This window comes from Pogoniulus pusillus, chromosome 3 (assembly GCF_015220805.1).
Source record: "Pogoniulus pusillus isolate bPogPus1 chromosome 3, bPogPus1.pri, whole genome shotgun sequence".
Classification (NCBI taxonomy): Eukaryota; Metazoa; Chordata; class Aves; order Piciformes; family Lybiidae; genus Pogoniulus; species Pogoniulus pusillus.
The window spans coordinates 26,626,790-26,654,704 of record NC_087266.1 but is presented as its reverse complement, the minus strand read 5'-3'; the positions used below and the strand labels follow the sequence as shown (position 1 = coordinate 26,654,704).

Genomic DNA, 27,915 nt, shown 5'->3' with positions numbered 1-27,915 from the left:
AGGCCTCTCTCCTGAGTCTGGCAAGATCCAGAAGCCTCAACTACTGATAAGCCACCGCAAGAACTCCCTTCAAGTGTTTGAGTACTCTCTGAAATGATAATTTAGCCCCAGGAATCCGGAGATAATATTTTGTAAGTAAATATTCAAAGCCTCTATGTAAGAAATTCTGTAACTAATTCTAAGTGCCTTCTGCCTTAAGCAGAAAGGAGCCTCTCGAGTCCCTCTAGTGGGCAAGTGGTATATTGACCGCAAGAACCTTTCTTCCAGTTCAATTAAGTTTAATGTTTGTATTGCTAGTTATTTCTTAAACGGTCTATATTTGCCTCTGCTTTTTCATCTGTGTAATATTTTTCATGACTGTCCCAAGAACTTACTAAAAATTAAATACTGTGGCAAAATTCCTGGATATCAAAATTAAAAAACTATATTCATTTTGAAAGATAAAAATCCTGCTTGTCCATACCACTACAGCAACTATGTTAAACAACTTAAAAACTGTGCTTTACCTTGAAGATAGACAAAAACATATATATATATATATATATGCACTGAAGCTGCAGATTGTGTATGTGATAGAGAATTGAATCTTTTAACAATTGCACTCATTCTCACTCAAACAGATTTTTACCTATTTTGTCCATTCTGGACATGAAAAGGCACCACTATTGCCCTAGTATTTACCATGCAGAAGAGGTTACCTGCTTCTTTCCCTGCTCCTTCTGGGTCTGACAACAATCTCTCTAATTCACCATTTCAATGAATGGTCTCCCGCCCATGAGATGGACAGGAGACAAGCAGTGTGCCTTCAGAACTGCGAACCTTTTTGCCAACAGAAATAATGGAGTCACTACAGAGGTCTAAAGGTCTGGAGTTTCAACTTATTATTACTTTTCTCAAAAAGTAATTTTGTATTCTAATCAGATTGTATCTCCTGGAGCACAGAGAAGCATCAGTTTATAACAAGACTAACATGGTTACTATTTGTCAGGAATTAAAAATAGAAATTTGAGGTCTGTTGCGTCTTCAGACAGCCAAGATCAGAGGTATATACAATTTTAGAATCCATTTTAATTTCTAAGATATAAAAAGTATTGGAAGAGCTACCTAATTAATTATGCCTAAGCCTCTCTACTTTCTGTGCTTGAAGCCTTTTAAATCTGCCCACTGAGAATCAGTGACCTTGGTCCTTAGCAAAGCTTCGAGGCTGTCCTAAGAGGGCATCTGTCCTTACATGCTGCCATCCTAGACCTTTCCATTCCATCCACTAAGTCTTGATGACAGAAGGTGCAGTTGTGTGGTGGATCACACAGCTACCACGGTATATGGTGAAACCTGCTGTACAAGGCCACTTGCTTCCTGATTGGCTTCTGTAAATGAAGAACTCCACTTCAACACCTATGCTGTCATTATGTCCTTCATTCTCCAGGTTAAGCAGCAGCCAGCAGCTAAAATACGACCAAGCCAACAGCTGCACCTAACACAGCAAGTGCTGAAATGGGAAAGCAGCACTACAAATAATTGAGAAGCAGACACACTGGGAAGTGCCATGACAGCAATAAAACGAAAATTTCTTTTGCTTGAGGTAAGAAATTTGATAGGTTTTTCACAGGTGTCAACCTGCTTCATGGCCCATCAAAACCTATCATGGACTGAAGAGCAAAAAAAGCTGTAGCAGAGGTCTGTTCCTATTTAGGATGCCATCAACAATCTAGGAGAGGAAAGTTAACTGGCCCAAAGAAGAGACGGTCTTCTGAAAATGTTAATGACCAGGAACTGATTTATGCCTGCAAAGTATTCACTGTCATTCAGTTGCTGCTTAAGTTTACATTATTCAAAAAAATTGAAGATATTAAAAGGACTGAAGATTGCTCTTATCTTCCTTAAGTTCAAATCTGCAGATACACAGCTTTAGCCTCAACTAGAGATATCACAAGTGTCTATTATAGACTAAGGATGTTTCAAATTAACCATATCACAATCTTCACTTGTCATTTTTGTAATTTCCACCAGGACATCTGTGGAGTTAGACTACAGAGTTTCTATAACACTTAATTTCCACAGTTCCTACCATCTTAACAAATAAATACACCTCTACCATCATTCAGGAAATGGTTATTTCTTTGGAAGATATAAAGATGATGAACACCAGAAAAAGATTTTTTAAAACACAGTATAACTGCAGGAACCAACAGCACAAAATATCAATAAGAATGAACAGTATGTGTGTAATTCATTAAACATTATTACCGACATGTCAAATTTATTACTTGGTAAATTTTATAACAGGTTTAAGCACTAGCTATGTATTCAAGCCAAATAAAAATAATTTTTGAAAGAATATATTTATCTAGAGCAAAGCATCTGTGTTTTAGTCTACTAGCTGCAATTATTTTTTTACTGAGAGGGTTTTTTAGAACTAAAATGGAACTTCCTTTTCTGCTCTGTCTGACTCACGGCAGACTTAAACAGGCTTTAGGTAGAAAACTGAATTGTAAAAATGTGGATACTTGGAATAAGAATTTCCTTGATTTCTCATTTGACCTGATCTGCCCTGAACAAATAATAAAATATTTGTGGCTAGAATGCAAAACAAGAGAGATCTGGCAGTCTCTAGTTTTGCATGTGGGGCACTCACATGGTACATCCAGGTTCAAGACCTTGCTCTGAATGAAGGAAGGGAGCAATTTCAGCTTAAGTCTTCCACATGAGGGTCAGCACCTTAGCCACTGGCTATTTTTGTGATTCAGAAGAGAAAGGCTCTGTTTTTTGGTATGATATATGAAAATGTTTAATTTCAATTCTGTGTTTAATAGAATGAACTTTTAAAGACGTAGTACCCAATCCAGCTCTGATTAAAACATCAAATACTATGATATCACTTAGATACTGTAGAAATTATATATTTTGATGGTGGTTTCTCTTTAAATTATTTTTTTAAACAAAAGTACTGGCAGAATTGAGATGCACTTTGGTTATGTTCAGTTTTGCACATGCTACAATTAAGTAAAATGTAAGATTTGCTTTAGGCATAAATAGTTTGTGCCTGGCTGACACTGACTGCAGTTTTGCTGTAGGTGAGTTAAGACTAATTTTACTAGTGAATCTTACCAGGCTGGAACTAGATGATCTTTAAGATCCCTTCCAACCCAACCAATTGTATTAAAAGACTTAACAGAGGAAATTTATTTTAGCAATACTAGCTCCTTGTAAATTCATATTTCTGTTATACAATGACTGCTTCTCTTAAACTTCACAAGTAACATTTAAAAACTGCACATTTTAGGTTTGCAGCCTACCTGTGAGAAACAGCTCCCCAGGCACCATGCTTATTTGTCAGTATGTTGAGTATCTTCTGTTTCAATTGATTGGCTGTAACATGATCACGATGCTTTGCAGCACTGATAAGATGATCACACATCTTCTCCTCCTCTCTTCTGTCAGCAGCATACTGAGCACACTGTGACTAGGAATGAAAAAGTACAACCTTATAAAAAATAGGCCATTTAAAATCATCTTAAAATGATAATTCACATTATTTACATGTGATGAGAATTCATTAAAATACTTTAAAGAGGAATGGGACACACCATTCAATGAAGTGGTTCTACTACTATGTGTTATCACTGAAAAATCACTGTTAGAACATGTAAAGATTGAAAACTCAAGATCAACAGCCACAAAAATGTAATTAAAACAATCTAGCTATACATCTCTGTGTGTAACATATGTCCATGGACATGCCTTAAAAGTAGGTCTCTGTAAAGCTTCCTGTGTTCTCTGGTAGAAAATACAGGTACAGCACACATAGCATAATATACAGGGGAAAAAAAATCAGGAAAAAATTATGTCTTGTTAGGGTTCCTTTTGTGTGTTTGTTCAGTTGTTTTTTTAAATTGCAATAAACCCTCACTTAAAAAGCCATTTGTAAATATTATGAATGCTAAAGAGAAACTCCTTTAACTATGAAATTAAGGATTATATTTTCTATTCCATGTCACAACATAGAAACCTTTCATAATATGCTACCACTTTGTGGTGGTTTGGGCTACTTGCCCCTTAAGAAGGCCACAGAGTTGAGTCACCCAGGAAGTCTAGAAAGGTCCAGGAGGTGGACCCTGGAAATGGTAATTTTATTATTCAATCCCATAATTCTGCTCTCTCTTTATGAGTGGGCAGCAAATGCAAACCAGTCTCTTTTTTCCCTTCCCTTGGCTCTCCAGAGGGAGTCTGGTAAACAATGGGGGAGTAAACCTGCCTGCAGCCTTCAAGTTCAGACTGAATATTTTGCTGTGCAATCAAGACTTCTTTAGGCCTAATGGGAGACAAAATGAAGGGGGAAGAGGGAACAAGCACTGGGGTTTTGTGGTTTAGTTTGGTTGGGGGGAAGGTTTGGGGGGAATTATCATGTATCTTCTATCTGTATTGGGTGTTAAGGACTCATATATTCTGTATTTTCCTGTACATCTTTAAGTACAATTTCTGTATTCCTCTCCAATTCATTGAGAGCACCTTTATTTTACTTCCTTCAGGAGAAAAATTTTTTACTGTCAGCTTTTTAAACTAAGACGCACTTCTGAAAAATGCTAATGGTTAAAAAAATGCTCATCTCCTAAACTTGAAAAGATTTAATGTGTTCATCATATTTCTTTTGAGATAACTTTCTAAAATAATGTTGTGGTTATTGACCTTCATGCAAATTCATTTATAAAACTGTCAAAACTCTACGATGTATTTTACTTCTGATAAATCCTTTATTTACACATAGTAAGCACAGTATACTTTTTCAATTTCTTTTCTCAAATTTATGTTAAGTTCAAATTCAGCTTTGCCTCCTAGTAAAAATACCTTCAAAATGTTTGAACAAAGCAAATGTAGCCATACTAATTAAATCAAGACCATTTTGAGTATCATTTTCTAGGTATAAATTTAAAAGGCCAGCTTATTTTCAGAACAATTGATTTTAAAATCAACTGTTTAGAGACATTTTTCCATGCACAATTACTGTGCACCATTTTAGAACATTTAACCAACATTCAGTGCTGTAGTACAATGCTGAATAGAATCCTATTTTATAGTATTCAAAAGAGTCATTAAGTTAACCTGATACTAAATTGTACTTTATTCTTCATATTTCTGCACACTGCCATTTTAGTATAGATCCCATTAGCATTCAGTAAGATTTTACCAGTGGTCTTTCTGTTGTGCTACAGCCATCATTTCAAGCAATCTATCTAGAAAAGAACAATCATTACACTAATTCATAAAGGGTTAATTCATTTTCCAATTTATCTTCTTGTACAGGGAAGCACCAATTAGTACAATGATCTGCCTCAGTAATGAGGTTAATATTTCACCAGCTCATTGGACAGTAAAATTAAATTTTCATTTTTCTTCCTGAACAATTACAAAGGTTAACAAAATGGAAGTTAGCTGTGAAGCACCCATCCTGAGAGGAATTTCCCTGGTCTGGACTGCAACTGGAGTTTACAGGATAAAATTCAGATGCTGGTACAGGGCCTCCTCACTACACAGGTGACACAGTAACTTGGTGCAGCTTGGGCCAAAAAATTTCACCCATAATGATTCAATTAAACTTTAAAAGGTAAAAATAAAATAGCCACTCACTTCTCTGGCTGAGAGCAATGATTAACATGTACTAAACCCCAGAACATATACCTATACAGCTTATTAAAACAAAATGACAGATTTACAATTATGCAACAGAGAACTACCAGAAATCTCTTTATCCCTACTACTTTCAAGTAGGATGACAAATAATAAAACGTTCAGTTATATACCTACCATTATTAAAGACAATATATAAAACAATCTTTCAGACTTTAACCATCACCTTATTTAAGTACATCTGAGTTTTATATTTAACACAGGCTACATTTAATAATTTTCTTTTATGGCTTGCAGATTTTATCTTACTCATCTAAAATGTGTAGCTGAGGTTTTTCATATGACAAATATAATGAAATTTTTCATATATGAAAAATGTGTTGGTTTCCTTATCAGACAAAAAGACTGACTTAAGGCCATTCTTTAGGGAATTTAGTTAATATTCTAAATCCTATTTGCTAACAGAAGCTGGAAGTTAATTGAATATTCTCATTTTGTCTAGAGTTCTGACAGATCTTATACCTCAATGTATTCTTCAAGGAGCAGATAACTCAATCTTCTATTGTCATCTTATGTTACTGCATGATGCCCTGATAAATATCAAATGTTATTTATTGTTGAGGCAATATGAAACTTCACTCTGCCACACACTTAATTGTAAATGTGATTTTATCTAAGTTCAAACTATCCAGTATATGCTTGGTAATAAAGTTGTTGCAATCCCATATGACAAGTGTCTGCTGGCTGCTCTGACATAATGAAGTAAAGGTTATGTGTATCCAAAATGACAACAGATATCTCTGTATCACACTTTTCAGCTAGGACAAGGAGCGCAAGAACATCAAAGCACAGGTTTAAGAAAGCTGTTTCAAGGAGATAAAAACCTCATAAAACTAAGATTACCAGTTCCTATTTCTAGCCACCAGGTGCTTGTTGACATTTTCTGACAGATGAGTAAATTGACATAGCCTTTTATTATTATCAATACTAAGTTAATTCTAATATTAGGTCACTTGCACATTGAAACGTATTCACATATACACGAATGTATGCAAGCACAGACAGGTTTGGAAATAATAAACAGCGATGCTGAAATGTATAAAGCATCATAAAAATGCAAAGCCACATTTGATAAAGTCATACAAAAGTGAAATGTTAATTTTGCTCCATGCCTTTTGCATAAAGTGTTATTAAGAACAAAATAAATCTGAAGATATAATAAAAACTCTGTTAAGCTGTGCAAGGTTTTTAAAAGTAGCTTTTTTGTGTATTTGTATAATTTTCAAGCAATGCAATTTAAATTGATTTAAAAAGGTATTTAAAGTTGACTCCTTTTAGGAGTAAGAACTACAGACATTAAGAGACATGGGAGACAGCTGGTCTTTTTACTTCTTCCAACACTTAAAGAGAATAGAGATTTCAAAAGCTATCTTATTGTCAATAGTCAATGATTCCTAACTAGCAAGAGAGATATGTAATATTATACTTCAACACACAAATTACAGCAAATACGTATTCTAAAGTGCTCCAAAGTGCAAAATGTTCTAATAAAATAACCTTAAAATATTAATTCTGTTTAACAAAACATTTCTATTGTTTTTCATGAAGTGTCTCAAGCGTATCAGCTGCTTTTCTTTCTTATTGAAATAATACATACTACTGATAAAATCCAAGAAAGATAATTACCAATTTGCCTATTTACAATAAATCAAAAAAGTTCTTTGTGAAGCTAAGGGTCTGACATCTGACAGTTTAGATGTTCTGATTAAGAGATTTCTTCAAGCTGCAAATGTTTTCATTAATTTCAATAAGGAGATGAGAAACTAAACCCATTGCTTATGTTTGACATTTACCAAAACTTTTAAAAACTAGTTTTGAAATGCCTTTGATTCTAAAATTCTTTCTTGGAAGGAAAAAAAAAAAATATTCTTTGGGGTTAGAGTACAGGTGACAACTGAGTGAAAACAGAGAAGCAGAAAAGCATTGACTCTCAGGCTTACCTCAAACTCAGCATGTTTGTGGACATCTTCAGCTCTTTGTCTGTTTAAAATAAATTCTGCTTCATTTGCGACACGCACTATATGGTCTTTCATTGCATGACATAATAATCTAAAATAAGAAAAGTCAAAATCAACCTTTGTATTTGATGTACTTAAAATAAGCCACTTCAGCAGATTAACTTTAAATGGAAAAAACGTAATAAAACTATTTTAATACAACTGCCAAACTATTTTAATACAACTGCCAAACGAGTTGGCATGAAAAATTTAATTTTATCCAAACTCTACTGCGTTTGTGAAGGCATGAAGAAATTATGTGTAAAAATCTTGCTGTTTATTATTGAAAAGTTCTTTACAGAAATATATTTCAAGTATGATTTTAGCAGCCATCTCAATATTAATATGGACACTACACTATCACTGACAAGTCTAGACTTAAACTCTTCTTGATACTGTTATATGCTTAAATATACATATTCCAAAGTCTTAAAAAAATAATGAGATTACCAAAGATTTAAAATTCTATTAAAATTGCAAAAATAATATGAATACCCCTTATAAGTTTTTCAAACAGTAGAATGAAAAATGCATCATGCTTCCATGTCTTCATGACATGAAAACTTAGACAAATCTTACATAAAAGGAGGGAAAATATATTAAGATTGGACAAAGATTGAAGATATCAATCAGATACCTAAATTAAAACTTTTGTAAAGACCACCAAATACCATGAAATGTATAATGAAACTGCAACATAAATAACACTGCTTTTAATAATGCTGATATCTTATTGTGCAGGATGAATAGAAGCAACTCCTTCTTGTCCCTGCAGTCCACATCTAAGATTGCCTGCTCTATTAAAAATCACTTTGGTGTTTTTATCAGCATGGAGGAAATATATTTTGGGATGCAAAGATATGACAGGTCTGTTTAGGATCAGGAAGAACTGTTTCTCTTTGTGTCAAATTGGCACATGGTCTGGGATTCTCTTTCTTGCAGCATCAGGGAAATACTTTCAGAGATTCTTATACTAAGAATGTGACATTTCAAGACATTTCACCCTCAGGTTAGTGTCTGGTGCTTTAAGGCACTGCAATGAAAGTTGTGATTATTAGAAGTGAAAATCATGATTATTAAACCTTACACCTATAAGATAGAAAGATTTGAATTCTCTTCTCACATCCTTTGGTGTGTTCTACCATCTGTGAAGGAAGGAAATCACTTAACCTGTGCTACTGCCTAATATGGGTGTGTGGCATGGGAAGACAAAAGTGCTGGGGCCTCTGTTTAGAGATAAAGACAAGCTTGCATAGAGGCTTCACAATAGATACTTAATACTTTTGGTAAGCTCTTTTATTATATCTAGCTCCTTCCTATTCTTGAAAGCAAAGAAGGTTTTGGCAAACTATATATAATCTGAAAGATTTAAGTTGCCCCCATTGTGCTCTTCAAAATTGACCTTTATTTTTAAATCAACTCTGCTGGAAGATATACTTCAGTATTTTATTATTGATAAACGTTCAAATTTTTATTGTTAAGATGTATGTATAACAAACTTCTTTAAAAGGAGAAAATACTAGAAGTGAGTGCTTGACAACTGAAATCAAAGTCTGCATCTTAAGTCTTCTTGAACTTTTATGTATTATATTAACTACCTTGAAGCACCTAGCTAGGATTTCAAAACTGAACACACAGATTTCAAGTGTCTGCTACTTGTAGATCTCTTTCTGAATGAATAAACTACTGAATAAATGGAGAACAGTGCAAATTCATTATCTTTGAGCCAGTTGTGGTCCAGGAAGGATTTCTAGTTTCAAAACGCTTTAGATGAATCAATGAATTTCTTAGGCACTCTTTGCCACCAAGACTGGTGAGAAAAGATCGAGACTAATTTTAACTCAATGGCTACATTACTTGGCCATCTAGGCATAGTTTTTATACCTCAAAAAACAAAGCAAAACAAAAATTAAAAAAAAAAACCCTGCACAACCTCCCCTCACTAAAACAACAACAAAAAAACAAAACCTAAAATAAACCCCCAACTAACAACAACAACAAAACCTCACCAAAACACAAACATCCCCTCCAAAATAACCTAACCCAAACACCAGCCAAAAAAATCCCAAACATCTAAACTGCCCCTGTTCATGAGCAATGATAAATACCTGCTCTCTTATTTTTTTTATTTTTCGTGTTATCTATGGGATCTGTCAATATTATTTCAACTGTGTCTAGCCAGTTGTTTCATGTACTCTCACATCTCTACCACTGATTGTGATTTCTTCAAGAAAAAGACAAAAAGTTGTTTGTATTGTGGTAGCACAGCTGGATTATGACAAAAGTGAGACTACAGCCTATTGACCCTATGCAATCATTAAATAATATTGTATTGATGTGTGCTAATAATAATTATTGTGATTCTTTTACCTTAGGTACATCTAGGCACCTAAGACAGAACTCCAAAGACTAGATAGACTATGCTTTTGCATCTAGAAGATCATTAAGAATTAAATTAGTCTTAAAATAACTTGCTAGAAAGACAAACATTTGAAAAAGAGAAGAGTTAAAATCTAGGCCATAATTTAGAAATTTTGCATGCCTCTAGAATAAGCCTTGCCCTGGATCATAGAATCATAGAATCAACCAGGTTGGAAGAGACCTCCAAGATCATCCAGTCCAGCCTAGCACCCAGCCCTATCCAGTCAACTAGACCATGGCACTAAGTGCCTCATCCAGTTTTCTTGAACACCTCCAGGGACTGCAACTCCACCACCTCCCTGGGCAGCCCATTCCAATGGCAAATCACTCTCTCTGGGAAGAACTTCCTCCTAACATCCAGCCTGTACTTCCCCCAGCACAACTTGAGACTGTGTCCCCTTGTTCTGTTGCTGGTTGCCTGGCAGAAGAGACCAACTCCCACCTGACTACAACCTCTCTTCAGGTAGTTGTAGACAGCAATGAGGTCACCCCTGAGCCTCCTCATCTCCAGGCTAAACCCCAGCTCCCTCAGCCTCTCCTCATATGGCTTGTGTTCCAGGCCTTTCACCAGCTTCGTCATCCTTCTCTGGACACGTTGCAGTATCTCAACATCTCTCTTGAATTGAGGAGCCCAGAACTGACCAGTGTTGAGCACAAGAGAAGAATAACCTCCCTTGCCCTACTGGCCACACTGTTCCTGATACAGGCCAGGATGGATGTTTTGATTTGCAAATGTAGTAAGTGAAAGCAGTTACATGTGTCATCTTGGCTTTGAAAGGAAAAGCAAGGTCTACAACAAGGTCATGGAAGCAAGCCCTTACAAAGGTTTTTGCAAAGGAATTTGCCTACGTGCTTGCTGTACCTGTCCAAGGAAACTTGTTATTTTTTTAAATAAAACCTCACTATTTTAAAAATAACATTTATCTGGCATGAGATTAAGTGGTTGTATCTGTCTTTTCAATTCTCATATTAAAAAAAAGAAACAAAACAAACAAACAAACCAACCCCACAAACAATAGGAATAATTCAGAAAGGATCCCAAACCAGGCAAAATCTTACTCTCACACTCAGTATCAAAGGCTGCCAATGAATCAAAAAATCTCCCTTGCACTGTAAATAACAGAAAAGAACCTCTGGGTCAGCAAATTTGCTCTTTCAATGTTACATACAGCTATGTCACACAAACTTTTATAAACTATCTTTAGAAGTAGAGTTCATGAAAATATCATTAATAAACTATTTTTAGTATTTTCACAAACTCTAATTCATGAAGTGCCTTCAATTAATGAAAATGTGTTTGAGTTGTTTGCCTGCCACACAACTTTAGAAGGTCCTCTGATCATTAACACCCTTTTACTCTCCAATCCAAATGTACTCTTTGGCTACCTTCAGTGTTTCATTTCATGTAAATTTTGCACTTAGATTTACAGAATTCTTCTTTCTGCTGATCTTCTGATATTTCATCTATCCCTATCTTGCTATGCTAAGTAAATCAGCTATCTGACTTCTCTTGTACGGCAAAACAGTAAAAGAGGTTGCCTTGCCTTTTTTATTGGTTTTTGGTTGGTTGATGATTTTGGTTGGTTGTTTTTCCAATTACATACACTGATTTTATAAACCTTTTCTGCAAGTGCATGGCCAAAGCTGTCAGCAGTGTTCTAGACAAATTCTAGCCACTATTTAACTAGAAGCATTAATGCTGTCTTATTTCAGTGGAAATACCTTTTCTGATACAATTTTAGATTTGTGTTTTCCTTAGCCCTATATTCTGTAATTTTGCATGAGAAAATGTCAGTGAAAGATTGGTCATTTACCTCCTCAGACACTTTGCAAAAGATGTACCAACAGTCCCAAGCATATACTCTAAACATTAACTTCATGTACTGTTACATTATAAAGTATTTATGGAACTTATTATCATGTATAATTTTTATATTAGTGCAGATTTGAAACCCATTCTACATATCCTGACTGATATTTCAGTCATCTGCTCAACTATGTCTCCCATCCACAGATTTTTACAGAGCACTCCCTTTTGGGGAAAAGAAAATCTGTTCTCTGCATCTTTGCTGAACCATCATCATGTATTGGAGTGGCCAAGAAGGAGTTTTAGGTACAAAATGTATATATACTTGCTAAATAGAGGGAAGATCTGAAATGTGAGAGCAGTACCATTTTTATGCTCCTTTGTAAACATAATCTTTAGTGAGATCTTGTCACTGACAACTGAACATTGGTTGTGACAGAATTATACCCACTGTCTCATTCTTTCTTATAAATCCTCATCCTGCCTCAGCAAGCACCACCCTCAAAAGACTAGTAGATAGATTGATGTTAAGACAGTGATGAATCAGACCTTTTTGGTCATGCTTACTAATCTCTACACAAACAGTCCTCCCACAGTGCTGAAGAGTTGTATGGAAAGTGTCACCACAGACTTGCTGTACTTTTTATACTGTTTTCCCCTAACTCATGATTGATAAAAAGAAAAAAGACATTGATCTGAAGTAACATTTGGTTTTATCTCATGTGTCCACTTCTTCAGTTGCACCACTGAAATTCTTACCAGAATTGAAGACAAGTGTGCTGCTATGTCTTCTCCCATATCAGCTAATGTCAAGCAGCAACTGATGACCAGCAAAAATTGTATCCTTTTTTGAGCAGCAAATTTAAATGCATAAGGTAGACATTAAACACTGACTTTGTAACTTATGGTTTCTCTTTGCCAAGCTTGTTTTCTATTGATGCCCACAAACTTATGAACCACAGCCGAAGCTCCCTCACTAGGAAATGTATTTGATTTGTTTTAGACTGAATAAAAAAAAAACTTTCTCTAAGGAATTCACCAACAAAGCAGTCTGAAATCACTCATGACTTAACTCCTGGCCCACTTCTGTAGGGAAATGAGCTTTCTGTGCAGATAGCTGTTAAGTTTCCAGGTGAACAAATGGAAAACTAAAGCAAAAAGTAAACAAGATTTGCTGGTACTTTAAAATACGCAGGACAGGGTTTAAGTATTTGTAGGAATAAGAGGAAATGGCAGGCTGTCCTTCACCTAAAAATCAGAGTTCCAGACTTACATGTGACTGCATCCTGGGCAAGAGTACATCTCAGACCGTGACAACTCACAAATGCAAGTTATTTCCAAATGTTTAGGGGTAGATAAGAAGTAATTTTAAATCCATGTGGCTTGCTTTCCTGCGTTCTGTCCTCACCAAGATTATTTCCGAAGTCTAGAGCTGCTACAGGTCAAAGGAAGATGTGAAAAAGGATGTGTAATCAGCCAGAAGCCCATGTTCTTTTCAGATGCTGAGGTTTAAATGGCTGGATTGTAGAGTTCCACATTCCAGAAAGTCATTCAGGCTAAAAACAAAACCAAAAGCCCACAACAAAAAAACCTAAATCATGGAATAATTAGGATTTCTTTAGAAAATGTCTATTTTTTTTTTTAAATAGAGGCAGTGGTAAGACTGCACCCAAACTGCCTTCAAACAACGTAAAAAGCCATGAAATGTCTGCAGCACATTTAGATGTGGACTGGGACAAGTTATGACAAGCAGTTCTATTTGTACCCCTACCAAAACTGAAGGATGAACATGTCTACCCCACTAACTATTTTAAACTCGCTCTCCAGCAGTCAGCAGTGACTGCACAGAGAGAAAGAGGGCTTACTGCTCCTACACGGCAAGGTAAGGCAGTGCTTCATGAGGCCTGCTGGGGCCGTGTGGGCCTGAGCTTGGGAGGGCAGCTTTGGCCTACTCTCAGGCCTGCTGAGGTTGGGCAGGGTGAAGGGTTCTAGGTGGTTTTGATTTGTTAAGCTTGGCCTCGTTTGGGAATGTATTCATTCTACCTGAATGCCTTCTGCACATATGCACTTGTACAGAGAATCTCACAGGATCACAGGCTCACAGGATGTTAGGGGTTGGAAGGGACCTAAGGAGATCTCTGAGTCCAACCCCCCTGCCAGAGCAGGACAATACTATCTAGCACAGAGCACGGAGGAACACAGCCAGACAGGCCTTGAAAGTCTCCAGAGAAGGAGACTCCACAACCTCTCTGGGGAGCCTTTTCCAGTGCTCTGTGACCCTTACAGTAAAGAAATTCCCCCTTGTGTTGAGGTGGAACCTCTTGTGCTGCAACTTACACCCATTGCTCCTTGTCCTATCATGGGGAGCAAGTGAGCAGAGCCTGTCCCTCCCTCCTGTCCAGCCCTCAGATACTTATAAACATTTATCAAATCCTCTCTAACTCTTCTCTTCTCCAGACTAAAAAGTCCCAGGTCCCTCAGCCTCTCCTCATAGCCATGCCCTCCTGTCCCCTAATCATCCTCCTAGCCCTCTGCTGGACCCTTTCCAGCAGATCCCTGTCTCTCTTAAACTTGGAAGCCCAAAACTGAACACGGTATTCAAGATGAGGTCTCACCATGGCAGAGTAGAGGGAGAGGAGTACGTCCCTTGATCTGCTGGACACACTCTTCCTAATACACCCCAGGATCCCATTGGCCTCCTTGGCCACAAGGGCACATTGCTGTGCCATGGTTAACTTGTTATCGACCAGGACCCCCAGGGCCCTCTCCACAGGGCTGCTTTCCAGCAGATCACCTCCCAGCCTGTACTGGTGCAGTTTATTATTCCTCCCCAGATGCAGGACTCTGCACTTGCCCTTGTTGAACCTCATCTCCCTTTAAACTTCCAATCAGCTCGCAGCATTTTTATTTTCACTCCCCAAAAGGAGCAAACATAATTTCTGTCCTCTGGTATTGGGTAGCTGTGCTAGTTTGAAGCAAGCTGGAATGTTTTGGTAAAAGAACTAGATAACAGGCAGTGAAATGAAAAACAATTGTGTCTACTTCTCTCACAGTCACGCTGAGAACTCTGGGAAGAAGAAGAAAACATTCTCCATTTTGTTTCTCACTCTTGCTTTTGCCTTAGACCTGGTCACATCTCATTAACCCTGCTCCTACTAACCTTGCTCCCTAACCTCTTGGCTGCACCTCTATTCTTCCTGAGAACTGGGGTAAGGTTGAGAGGGCCGGGGGGAGGTGTTGGGGTGGTTTGAGAGCCCCTCCTGGGGACTCAGGTTTCTGGGAGGGGAGTTGTGCTTTTGTATTGTTTATCCTTTGTATATTTCTGTATATAATTGTATATAACTGTATATATTGTAAATAGCTGCTTGTAAATTCTGCTAGCTGTAAATAAATTGCTTCATCTATATTCCCAGGGTCCCTCTGAGTTAGCTGGGGCAAATTCAAAAGTGTGGGGGGGCGGGGTAACCCCCAAACCATCACATTTTTTATTTGGCTTTCCCAACGTGGGGCTAGATATTTCAGTGAGTGGAAATTAGCTCTGGGAATTAAGATGAAGCTAATCAAGCAGCTATTGTATTTGGTTGGTGCATTGCTCTGGTCTGGTTTTGTTTTCTTGGCATTTAGTTGGTTAAAAGGTCAAATTGTTGCTTATTTCATTGATCTGGCTTATAATAAGGCTAAAGCTAAGGTTTCAGATATGTTCTGGAGCTGGGGTGATTTTATTCTTGGTTATGCTGGTTTTAATATCTCTGAGAATATTACCAAGGACATTACAGGAGCTCTGGTTAATAATGTGACAAGCAATGGAAATTCTGCTTTAAATATGGCTCTAATGAGAGTTATTCAGCCTAAGACAGGAATCCCAACTGTTTGCATAGGCACATGCTCGTGTAAAACTGTTTTTCTTCTCACAGTTTTTAATATTTGCCTCATGATTTTGATATTCATATTAATTTTGGCATTATTGGTGAAAAATTCAAAACCAGCTTCTGTAAGAGCTAGGAAAAATTCTGTGTCTCAGAAGCAGTCTCTTTCACAGCAAAACAAGGGAACACAGTTATCAGCTTCCCCCTTGCCAGCCTCTGCCCCTCCTTCTCCAAGTGCTGGGAGCACAGCCAGTGTTCCTGCCACTAACGTAAACAATGATAGCAAAACCAAAAACAACAATCCACAGAGTTCAGCAGGAGCCCTAGGAGCACAGGCAGGTACCCAAAATCAGAATGTTCCTAGCAAAAATGAAAACAAGTCAGGGTTGGCAGGCATCCCAAGAGGACAGGCAAACAATCCTACTAGTGCTAGTAACGCTAGCCCAGTCAGTCCAAATCCTAATGACACCAGCTCAGCCAATTCGAACCCCCAGCCAGCAGACCAGAACCAAAATCCTCCTGTTAAAAGCAAGGCAGATTTGAACTCACAAGCTCCAGGTCAGACCCCTAAGGATTCAAACCCACCAAGTCAGACTCCTAAAGATTCAAATCCTCCAGCAGACACATCCAAGTCTGTTGCTGCTCAGGCCCTTCTGGCACCTGCTAAGGCAAAAGCTAAGACAAAGAGTGGTTCACAGGAGGATGTAAGAGATGGAACCTCTGGTGATCAGCAGCAAGAGGAGGAGGATGAGATAGTTAGTCTGCGAGACCTTGTAGATGTGCTGAGACAACAATACTCAAGTGAGAGGAGTGCTGTGAGGTTAGCTGCCAAGAGAGAGGATGGTTCCAATGAGTTTAGGAATGCTATGAGGAAGATTGTGTTAGGCCCGGCACCACCAGAACAACAGGAGGAAGAGGAGGAAGATGACATCCAAGGCTCCAAGGATCCACTCAGAGAGGTCAGGGAAGTTAGGAAGGAATACACAAGGGAATTAGGTGAGCCAATCCTAAGCTGGCTAGTGAGATGCCGTGGCATTGGTGCTAATGCTCTGCAGGTAGGAGACAAGTCTGCCAAGCAGCTGGGACCACTCACTAAGGAGAGTGGAGTGGACAAACACCTGGCAAGTCCTCTTGGTAGGGTTAGCTTGTGGACACGCCTTCTGTTGGCTGTGGCTATGAGATATCCTTCCCGAGATGATTTGCCATGGGCTGCCAAGAAGTGGAACACCGTTGAGCAGGGAATTAAGCTTCTGAAGGAGTTTGCTGTGAAGGAAGTGCTTTATGGAGATCATGGCACTCATGAGCCTGACGATATTCCTTTGGGAACAGGTCTCATGAAGAAGCTGATTAAGCTTGCTCCTTCATCCTATGCTAACATCATGGCCAGTAAGTTTCTATCAAGGAGTGATAATGGAAGATCTTTCACTGTTGGTGAATTCACTGATCAGCTCAGGCAGATTGAGGACAGCTTGTCACATTCTGGTTTAGTCTCTGCCATACAAACTATGACCACAGAGATTAAGAATACCATGAAAGAACTGAAGGAGGATCTTACAACCTCAATTTCCAATCTGGTCAAGGATACCATTCCTGCATCATCTGAATGGGTGAATGTTTCTGCAGTCAGGAACAGACGCCCACCTCCTGCAAGGCAATTCCAGCCTAGGAGGAGACAAATTCCACCTAGACAGCAGCAATCACGTGCGTCACTGTGGATACTTCTGCGTGACACATACGGGGAGAACATGAACAAATGGGATGGTAAACCTACTTCAGCTCTTTCAAAGAGGGTCAGGGATCTGCAGAGTGGCAGAAACAGAGGCAATAATGCCAGGAAAGTAGCTGTCACTTCTTCAGCTCCTGAGAGCAACTGCAATTGTTCCAACAGTTGCAGTTCCTCTCGCAACAACACCAATCACTGTGTACACCCCACATGCCATGTTCAGCATTAGGGGTGCCCTGCCTCCAGCCAGGAGGAGGAAAGGGATAGTGGAGAGAACCGAATCTATTGGAATGTATTCATTAGGTGGCCTGGCAGTTCAAGAGTTCGGAAATACAGGGCTTTAGTTGACACAGGTGCTCAGTGTACTTTATTGCCATCTAATTGCAAAGGGACAGAGTCCATTTCTATCTTTGGAATCACTGGTGGATCTCAAGAGTTAACTAAGGTACAGGCTGAGATCAGTTTAACTGGTAAAGAGTGGAAGACACATACTATTGTAACTGGTCCTGATGCGCCTTGCATTCTGGGAATTGACTTTTTGAGACAAGGTTGTTTCAAAGATCCTAAGGGTCATAAATGGGCTTTTGGAATAGCATCTGTAGAGATTGAGGATGATAAATTGAAATTGTCTATTAGACCTGAACTTTCTGATGAATCTGCAGTTGTGGGACATCATGACATAGAGGACCTGGAAGTGCCAATTGCAACTCAAACTGTTCATCATAGGCAGTACAGAACTAACCGTGACTCTTTGTTGCCCATTCATCAGCTGATTCGTCAATTGGAGAGTCAGGCTGTCATCGAGAAAGCTCATTCACCTTTCAACAGTCCCATCTGGCCTGTGCGTAAACCTACAGGCGACTGGAGACTGACAGTTGACTTTCGTGCCCTCAACGAGGTGACGCCACCCATGAGTGCAGCTGTGCCGGACATGCTGGAACTCCAGTACGAGCTGGAATCAAAGGAGGCTAAATGGTATGCAACCATAGACATTGCTAATGCTTTCTTCTCTATTCCCATAGCAAAGGAGTGCAGGCCTCAGTTTGCATTCACCTGGAGAGGAATCCAGTACCAGTTCAACCGTTTGCCTCAGGGGTGGAAACACAGCTCAACCATCTGTCACTCAGTCATCCACAATGCACTGGAGAAAGGTAAAGCTCCAGAGCACATCCAGTACATCGACGACATCATTGTGTGGGGCCAAACTGCTGAGGAAGTCTTCGAGAAAGGTAACAAAATCATTGACATTCTGTTGCAAGCAGGTTTTGCCATTAAGAGAGACAAGGTCAAAGGACCTGCCAGAGAAATTCAGTTTCTGGGAGTGCGGTGGCAGGATGGTCGCCGTTACATTCCTCAGGATGTGATCAACAAAGTCTCTACCATGGCTGTTCCCACCAGTAAGAAGGACACACTTTCTTTTCTTGGTGTGGTGGGATTTTGGAGACTACACATTCCTGGTTTCAGTCAGATTGTCAAACCTCTGCATGATGTGACTCGTAAGAGAAACAATTTCGAGTGGGGACCTGAACAACAAGCAGCCTTTGATCAGATCAAACGAGAAGTAGTCCATGCAGTGGGCTTGGGTCCTGTGAGATCTGGTCCGGACATTAAGAACATTCTGTACACGGCTGCCAGTGACAATGGTCCAACTTGGAGTCTTTGGCAGAGAGCTCCAAATGAGACACGTGGTCGTCCACTTGGTTTCTGGGGACGTTGTTACAGAGGTTCAGAGATAAATTATACTGCAACTGAGAAAGAGATACTAGCAGCCTATGAGGGAGTGAAAGCAGCTTCTGAAGTGATTGGAACTGAGTCACAATTGCTTTTAGCTCCTAGACTGCCAGTTCTTAACTGGATGTTCAAGGGCAAAGGTTCATCACCACATCATGCCACAGATGCAACCTGGTCTAAATGGATGGCTTTGATAACCCAACGAGCACGAATGGGTAATCTTGACCGACCTGGTCTGGTGGAGGTGATCACCAACTGGCCGGAAGGCACAGACTGTTCCAAACCTCCAGAGGAGAAAATAACTCGTGCTGAGGAAGCTCCTCCCTATGGTGATCTCTCTGATGAGGAAAAGAACTATGCTTTGTTCACAGACGGTTCCTGTCGTCTTGTTGGGAACAAGCGAAGATGGAAGTCAGCAGTTTGGAGTCCAACCAGGAGAGTTACCGAAACGAAAGATGGCGAAGGAGAATCCAGTCAGTTCGCTGAGGTAAAAGCTGTTCAACTTGCTCTTGATGTGGCTGAACGTGAGAATTGGCCTATCCTTTACCTCTACACCGACTCGTGGATGGTAGCCAATGCTCTATGGGGTTGGCTAAAGGACTGGAAGAAGCATGGTTGGCAGAGGAAAGGAAAGCCTATTTGGTGTGCTGATCTATGGCAGGACATTGATGCACGGCTGGAGAAAATTCCAGTGAAGGTGCGGCACGTAGACGCACACATGCCCAAGAGCAGAGCCACTGAGGAACATCAACACAACCAGAAGGCAGACCAAGCTGCTAAGATTGCTCAAGTTGATACCAACTCTGATCTTGACATTGACCTTGATTGGAAACACCGAGGTGAGCTGTTCTTAGCTCGGTGGGCCCATGACTCATCTGGACATCAAGGTAGAGATGGAACATACCGATGGGCTCGTGATAGGTCAATTGACTTGTCCATGGACGCTATCACCCAAGTCATCTATGACTGTGACATTTGTGCTGCTATTAAGCAGGCTAAGCGAATCAAACCCTTATGGTATGGTGATAGATGGTCAAAGTACAAGTATGGTGAAGCCTGGCAGATTGACTACATCACTTTACCTCGATCTCGTTCTGGCAAGCAGTATGTGCTGACGATGGTAGAAGCCAGCACTGGATGGTTGGAAACCTATCCAGTTCCACATGCTACTGCACGTAACACCATTGTTGGTTTGGAGAGACAGATCCTGTGGAGACATGGAACTCCAGAGAGAATCGAGTCAGACAATGGAACTCATTTCAAGAACAATCTTGTGAAAAACTGGGCCAAAGAGCATGGTATTGAATGGATCTATCACATACCCTACTATGCACCAGCTTCAGGGAAGATTGAGCGCTACAACGGTTTGCTGAAAACCACCCTAAAAGCCATGGGGGGTGGAACTCTGAAAAACTGGGACAAACATTTAGCAGAAGCTACCTGGTTGGTAAATAGTAGAGGTTCAGTAAACAGAGCAGGACCTGCACAATCAGATTTGGTCCAAACAGTAGACGGTGATAAAGTTCCTGTTGTACATGAAAAGAATCTGTTAGGGAAAACTGTTTGGGTATTTTCTCCTTCGGGCAAAGGGAAACCTGTCCGAGGGGTGGTTTCTGCTGAAGGTCCTGGTCATACATACTGGGTAATGCAGGAGAATGGTGAAATCCAGTGTATTCCACAGAGAAATTTAACTTTAGCTGAGAGAGCTTAAATTCAGAGTGTGTAGCATAAGTTGTTAGGAGTTTTCTGTTCTAGGTAACATCGGCGCCCAACACTGAGAGAATCTACGATAGAATCTACAGTACGTGAGCACGAACCCAACATCACCTGGGAGCCCCTGTTCTGAGCTTTTGAATCACCTACATCTGATTGAAGTGTGAACTGAACTTGTATATATTGTTTTAGTGTAAATATTGGTTTAGATTAGATTGGAAAATTCTCAGCGATACTCTGAGCGAAGTAGACAGGGGTGGATTGTGCTAGTTTGAAGCAAGCTGGAATGTTTTGGTAAAAGAACTAGATAACAGGCAGTGAAATGAAAAACAATTGTGTCTACTTCTCTCACAGTCACGCTGAGAACTCTGGGAAGAAGAAGAAAACATTCTCCATTTTGTTTCTCACTCTTGCTTTTGCCTTAGACCTGGTCACATCTCATTAACCCTGCTCCTACTAACCTTGCTCCCTAACCTCTTGGCTGCACCTCTATTCTTCCTGAGAACTGGGGTAAGGTTGAGAGGGCCGGGGGGAGGTGTTGGGGTGGTTTGAGAGCCCCTCCTGGGGACTCAGGTTTCTGGGAGGGGAGTTGTGCTTTTGTATTGTTTATCCTTTGTATATTTCTGTATATAATTGTATATAACTGTATATATTGTAAATAGCTGCTTGTAAATTCTGCTAGCTGTAAATAAATTGCTTCATCTATATTCCCAGGGTCCCTCTGAGTTAGCTGGGGCAAATTCAAAAGTGTGGGGGGGCGGGGTAACCCCCAAACCATCACATTAGAGCTACTCATGGCTCTAAACTAGCACACCAATCTTTCTTTCATTTGAGATAAACTGAAAAAACAGATCATTCCCAAGCAGCATTTTTCAAAACAGATTACAAAATGAACATTTGTTATAATTTAGCTAAGGTCTTGCATCCTCTACTCACTCCTGAAGTTCTGCCAACCCACACGTCCAGGAAAACAGATGTTTCTCTGACTTACTTTCATCAGATGCCCATAGCTTAATTTTTCCAAGAAGCAGCCTGGAAATATGCCCCTTTTTCACCAACACGCTTGTTTTGACAATTATTGCTCTTAATAGTATTCATAAGAAATGAAAACTATTGTTGCACTTAGCATCTCTAATGGGATAGATAAACTCATCTAACTTGGAGAGTTCTACAAGATGCAGTACTGCTGTAAATACTTTAAATTCCTGCAAACTTTAGAGGATAATGTCTAATACAGAGGCCTAATTTCAGCAAAATGGCAATGATGAAGAATTTACTAGAAAAGAAGTTGAAATTATAGCATGCAAAGACCAGCTAGTGGGCTACAACAGGAGCACACTGGCAAGATAAACACCATGAAAGGTAACTCTGAATGTTTCAGAACTGTCACAGAAGCTGTAACAGACTTGGTGAAACTGAGAGTTGTCTATCCCACTCCTTGTAAAGATTTCCTGTTTTCATAATAATTTGCCAAATGAAGAGGAATCTGTCTTTCTGAAATAGCGAACACCCAAAGGCCAGCAGTTACAACTGAGATGGTCTGCATCTCAGAATCAGCTTCTCCTTTGAGATATGACTGGATCAAGAAAGGCTGGAAGGTAAGAGGATTCATTGAAACCTCTTGAGATCTAAAAACTCCACCTATACAGACTCCTACAAGTACAAAAATAGATACAGTGTATATTTTGTCTAACATAAACTATTAGTCCAGAGGTCGGGCAAGAATAGCTGCAGTAAAGAACATGAGATCATAAAACCCCACATCTAACAGGGAGCTCAACCTCACGCCTCAGATGGAAGAAATACAGACATTCGGTGCTCATTTTTATAGAAGTACCTATGATAGAAATCCTCTACCAGTGGAAGATGACATTAAAGATAAATTTCCATGAAACAGCAGCTCATGCTTGATAAAAGACTCCTCCAATCAAAAGTTACAGTAATAGAATTTGGTTACGTCTGTCAAACACAGAATAATAAAACAAGTTTACTTCATTTATATACTGTATCTGAGTGCTGCTGCTTCCCCAGTGCTATTTTTTTGCCTGGCTTTGCATATACTGGATTTTGCACATCAGACAAACACTTTGCCCTCAGATGCAAAACACTCATGATGTCTGAGGGCTAGGTATCTTGCACTCCTGGATGACTCAGGTGAACTTCCCATTTGAACCACAAAGTTCCTGAGGTCAAGATCATTGTCAAAATAGAAACAAGGAAGAGTATCTTTTCTTCATCTTTCTTGGACAGAACTACTAAATGAGTTCCTCAAGGGGTGTCTGGGGACCCAGTTGTAAACGCATGTCATAAATCAAACATGGCAAATGGCACTACAGATATACCTTTTAACACAGGGCCTGGGCATTTAAGTATCTGAGACAGTGAATAATGACCGTGAGCTCATTTACCACAAACCACACATATCAGACCTGCCAAATGGCAAAAAAGGATGTCCAAGAGAAAATTTGCTGCAGTTACCCAACAAATCCTAGTTGAAGTAACACGGAAAGAATGCAAGTCTATTAGTCTCCTTTCAGGACTTAATCAGTAATTCATCTATATTTAAACAAACACAAATTTCCAGTCTATTTAAACAATCTACTACTCTTTCCAGAAAATTAGTGATGTTTCTCAACAAAGCAAAGTTTAAAAAGAAAAGGCCTCCTGTGAAATTTTAGTATGACTGGAGGTCCAGGTAGCTGGATATGCAAAAGTATATTTCTCACAGCTAAAGGCAGAAAGCAGATATAAGTACAAAGGTGAAGTTATAAAAACAATGCTTACAATTTAAAATCTAAGTTGAGACATGGTCTCATGTATCCTCAAATTTGTATTATGATCAGACTACTCTTGCTATTTAAAATGAGGAAATTCTGTGAAAAATAAAGGAAATTATTTTAAATTAAACTACAAGGTCATCTCTTTAATGAGGTGAATGTTGTGAAAACATTAAGGGGGGAAGGAAATGGGAGGTGAGAATAGTAATCCAAATCTGAAAAACTAATAGATAATGAACTGTGACATCCATTTCTTAGGCAGGACAGACCCTGAGATACTTCACTTGTCAAAGGCATCAAGGTAGACTATAAAAAAAATTAACCACAACCCTTGGAACCCCATTATATAGTCAGTATTCTATGGAGTCAGTTGTCCATGCATTCAGATGTAGCATTCTAACTCTGATACGTGAATACTGTGGGACACAGTGTGGAAACCTAGCCAGTGTCAAGGTAAATGATGTTCACTGCTTTCCCCATGTCCACAAATCTATTTCTTTAATTGTAGAAGGTAAAGTGTTTAGTCGGTGATGGTTTAGGTTTTGCAAATCTATGTTTGACTGTTCTCAATTACTTTTTCCTTCATGCAGCCAAAACGTACTCCAAAAGGACTTGCTACATAGTTTTCCAAGGGGCAGAAGAAAAGCAGACCAGCTTAAAATTCTCTGGCTTTTGTGGAATATTTTATAGATGAGCACAACATTTGCCTTTCTCCAGGCACCTGTGGCCTGCTCCAGTTTCCTTGACCTTTCATGGAGATAATAGTTACCAGACTTGCAAGAACTTTCACTGCCATGAGATATGCCTATCAGGTATTATGGATTTGTATGGGGCAAGTTGTCTCAAGGAATGCTTGGCTCAATCGTCATCTGGTGCTGGTAGTTCTCCTTGAACTCCTTCATTAAAGACAGAGGTTTGAGAAACTTTGGTGGAGACTTAGGCAAATAAGGCATTGAACATCTCAGTCTTATCTGCCACTGTATCATCTGACCCATTAAGCAAAAGGTCACATTTTCCTTGTTCAAACTGCTACTACTAATGATGCATCAGAAGCTCCCATTGCCCTTGATATCTCTCTTCCAAATCTCACTTCCAGTTGAGCTCTGGCCCTCCCGACAACTTTCTACACATGCTTAAGCATCAAACCAAGTCACTTGATACATCTACTTTTTCCCTGTTCTTGCACTTGGATGACACTGTACTCAAAGGCCTGCCACTTTTCTGGTGATTGTCGATTTCCACATCTGCCTTCCATGGGATTCTATCAGTTTCCTCAATAAGCTAAAATCTGCACTCATGAAGTCTGTACTCTGCTACTCTCTATCCTCACTATTTCAAGGTAACTACAGGCAAACTACAGTGCCATTAATTACCATATTCAAAACCAAATTTTGATTGCTAGTGAATAGCAGATTCAGCTGTGTGTCACTCTTAGTTATCCTGTATCTGGAAGTTGTGCCCAACACTCACTAGAGATTATCTTGACTGCATGTATCCCACCTTGCTGCACTTTCAGAGGATGTCAGGAAAGTTAAACCCTGTGAGAACTAGGGAATGCAATCCTGATACTTACTCATATTTAAAGAATGCTTCTTCCTTTCGCTCACCCTGAATGGGTGGTCTATAACAAACTCTCTCTCCAGTATCATCACTGTTGGACTCTCCTCTTATCTTGTCCTGTAAGTTATCAACCAGACTGTCTTTCATCCCATTTAAGAGCTCCGCACATCTGAGCTGCTCCTTCCAGAGAAGACAATATTCTCTATTTGCTTTTTCCACTTGCCTTTCCCAAGGAACTTGTATCTGCCCATCACAGCATTTCTGTCACATGGTGCAGACTGTACCACCAAAGCTCACTCATTCTAGTGATGTTACAGTTTTGAGACTACATGTGGAGTAAATTCTACTCCTGGTCTCCCAAACTGTATGTATTTGTATACATATTTACTTGAGGGGGATGCTACTATCTCTTGTTCTTGTCATCCTGCATGCTTTTTTTTTTTGACCTCATTCATTATAACACCACTTAAGTGTGGGTTTTAAACTCCTTCCACATCACACCTAGAGTACTCTTTTCATGTCTCTTTTTACAGCCAACGTTGTACATGTATCCAGCTTTTAAGTTAAGAAGCCTACTTATATGCATATGCTAATGTAAATTTGAAATACCAACTAAGGTACTACTAGTGATGCTCTTGACATGTGTGTTACCCTCAACATCACAAATTCTTAGCATGAGACTGATTAAAAAGCATGAGGTTCGAGTTCATAACTGGGATATCTAAATCTTTCAAGTGTATTACAGAGTGATTTTCTACATTTCCAAATTAAGCATCTTTACATATGTTTTCCTTGAAAATATTAGTTTACATCTATAGGCACAGCCCTGCTATATGAAAAAATAACAGTTCCTGTATTTAGAAAACTCTATTGGAGTGGTTGTAAGCTCAATTCTACAAATGTGTGCTTCAGATCTTCCTAAACAAACATTATCTAAATGAAGGAAAAAAAAAACATTAAATTAAGTGATTGAAAATTAAAATTCAATTGATTAAAGTGACAAGAATATATGTATTTTTTAAAACTACAACTAAATTTAAATATTTTATTTCAGAATATTTCTAATAAAGTTAAAGGTAAAAAAAAAAAACACTTGAATTATTTCAATCAGAAACAACAAAAGCTAGGTACAGAGAAATCACCTTATAGCATCCATATGTTAAAACAGATAGACATCTGATTGAAGAGCCTCTGCATTATATTTAAACACCTTTTCTTTCATGTTCAAAAGAAAAAGTTCTCAAAGCTGTTGATTTATTACCCAGGTCTCTCAAGATCTTACCCAGAAAGTCCTTCAAAATATTCTTAGTCTTCATTTTGCTTTTAATAATTTAAAATTCAATCATTATTGCACAGCGATTATATGCAATTTTACATCCCATTAACCCTGCTTTGTTTTAATTATAAAGATCCTTTGTTATATTCCTTTAAATGATCCAGTTTATAATTTCAGGTTATCCTAGGGAGCACTTTAATTCAGCTGCACATTCATCAACTGTTTATGTCCTGTTAATTGTTGACAACTGCACAATTGCATTCTCTAGCTATGATTGATGAATTGCATTCACAAATTCAGCTATTAAGCAGAATAAATATTTATAACAATTTCCAGTTAAAGGACTGTTATCTTTATACCCAAAAGGGTAAATTAAAAACAAATGAGCTGATTGCAAAGGAAAGGACTCAAGTAATTCATACACACTTGTTCTCAAGCTTCTTTCTGACAAAAGTATATGTAGGAACATGTGTCTAAGAGTAGTTGGACTAGACACTCCTTTGATTGGATTTAAGCAGCAGTACTACTTTGTTTTGAAAAGCTATTGTTAGAGGGGAGTAGAGATTAAACTCATATCTTAATACCTCACTGCTAAAAGATGTAAATGTAGGATTTGTTCAGAATGAGCATTTTATCGACAGTGAGCATGCAAATAATATCTGAACTTACTAGCCTGAGCGAGAAAAAAAAAAGGTCAAAACAGGATTGCATATTCCTGTCCAAGAACATAATCTTACTATAATTAGTCTATTACCATGCACTATTTATTGTATAATGTGCAGTACATGACTCAGTCAGGTGAGCCCTGTTCTGGTATAAACTCATATTTGCCACTTCATAGCAAGAATTTCCAACAAAAAGACTACAGTTCTGACTGCTGTGTTGCAGTGCAATTTTAGTGTTCACAGGGAATCTTAATGGATTTTCACCACGCAGAAAGTGGATAATTAGGTACATGCTCTTGATAATATATTCCTGCACTCTCATGTTTTCAAATTTCATTTTAAGTGAATACATGGTTTAACCATTTAGGTATCAGGTAGACCAAAAATAATAAAGAGAAAATTTGATACTTTATGTTAGTAATGACATCTCATTGATGAAAAAAAGTAACCACAAATAAAATGACAGTATCTCTTTCACAAATAAAATGACAGTATCTCTTCCACAGGCATATTGCTGTTTTTTTGGTTTGGGTTTTCTGTTTGTTTGGGTTGTTGTTTTTGTGTTTGTGTGTGTTTGTTTTGTTGTTGGGGTTTTTTTTGTCTGTTTTGTTTTGTTGTTTTTTTTTCAGCTCCACATATCAAGACATTTCTGAATTCAAATAGATTTAATGTACTGGCCAATACGAATCACACA

General features: G+C 38.7%; 1 protein-coding gene across 7 annotated transcripts in view; it reads right to left on the bottom strand.

Annotated features, from left to right (window-relative positions):
• The window catches only part of NBEA (neurobeachin), a 527,236-nt gene that overhangs the window by 241,944 nt on the left and 257,377 nt on the right, over positions 1 to 27,915 (bottom strand). For all 7 annotated transcript variants that reach the window (XM_064173040.1, XM_064173052.1, XM_064173047.1 and 4 more), the window contains 2 exons: positions 7,626 to 7,734; positions 3,297 to 3,463 (listed from right to left, as the gene is read on the bottom strand). In XM_064173040.1, the coding sequence (XP_064029110.1) occupies positions 3,297 to 3,463; positions 7,626 to 7,734 (276 nt within the window). The remainder of the gene's footprint in view (positions 1 to 3,296; positions 3,464 to 7,625; positions 7,735 to 27,915) is intronic.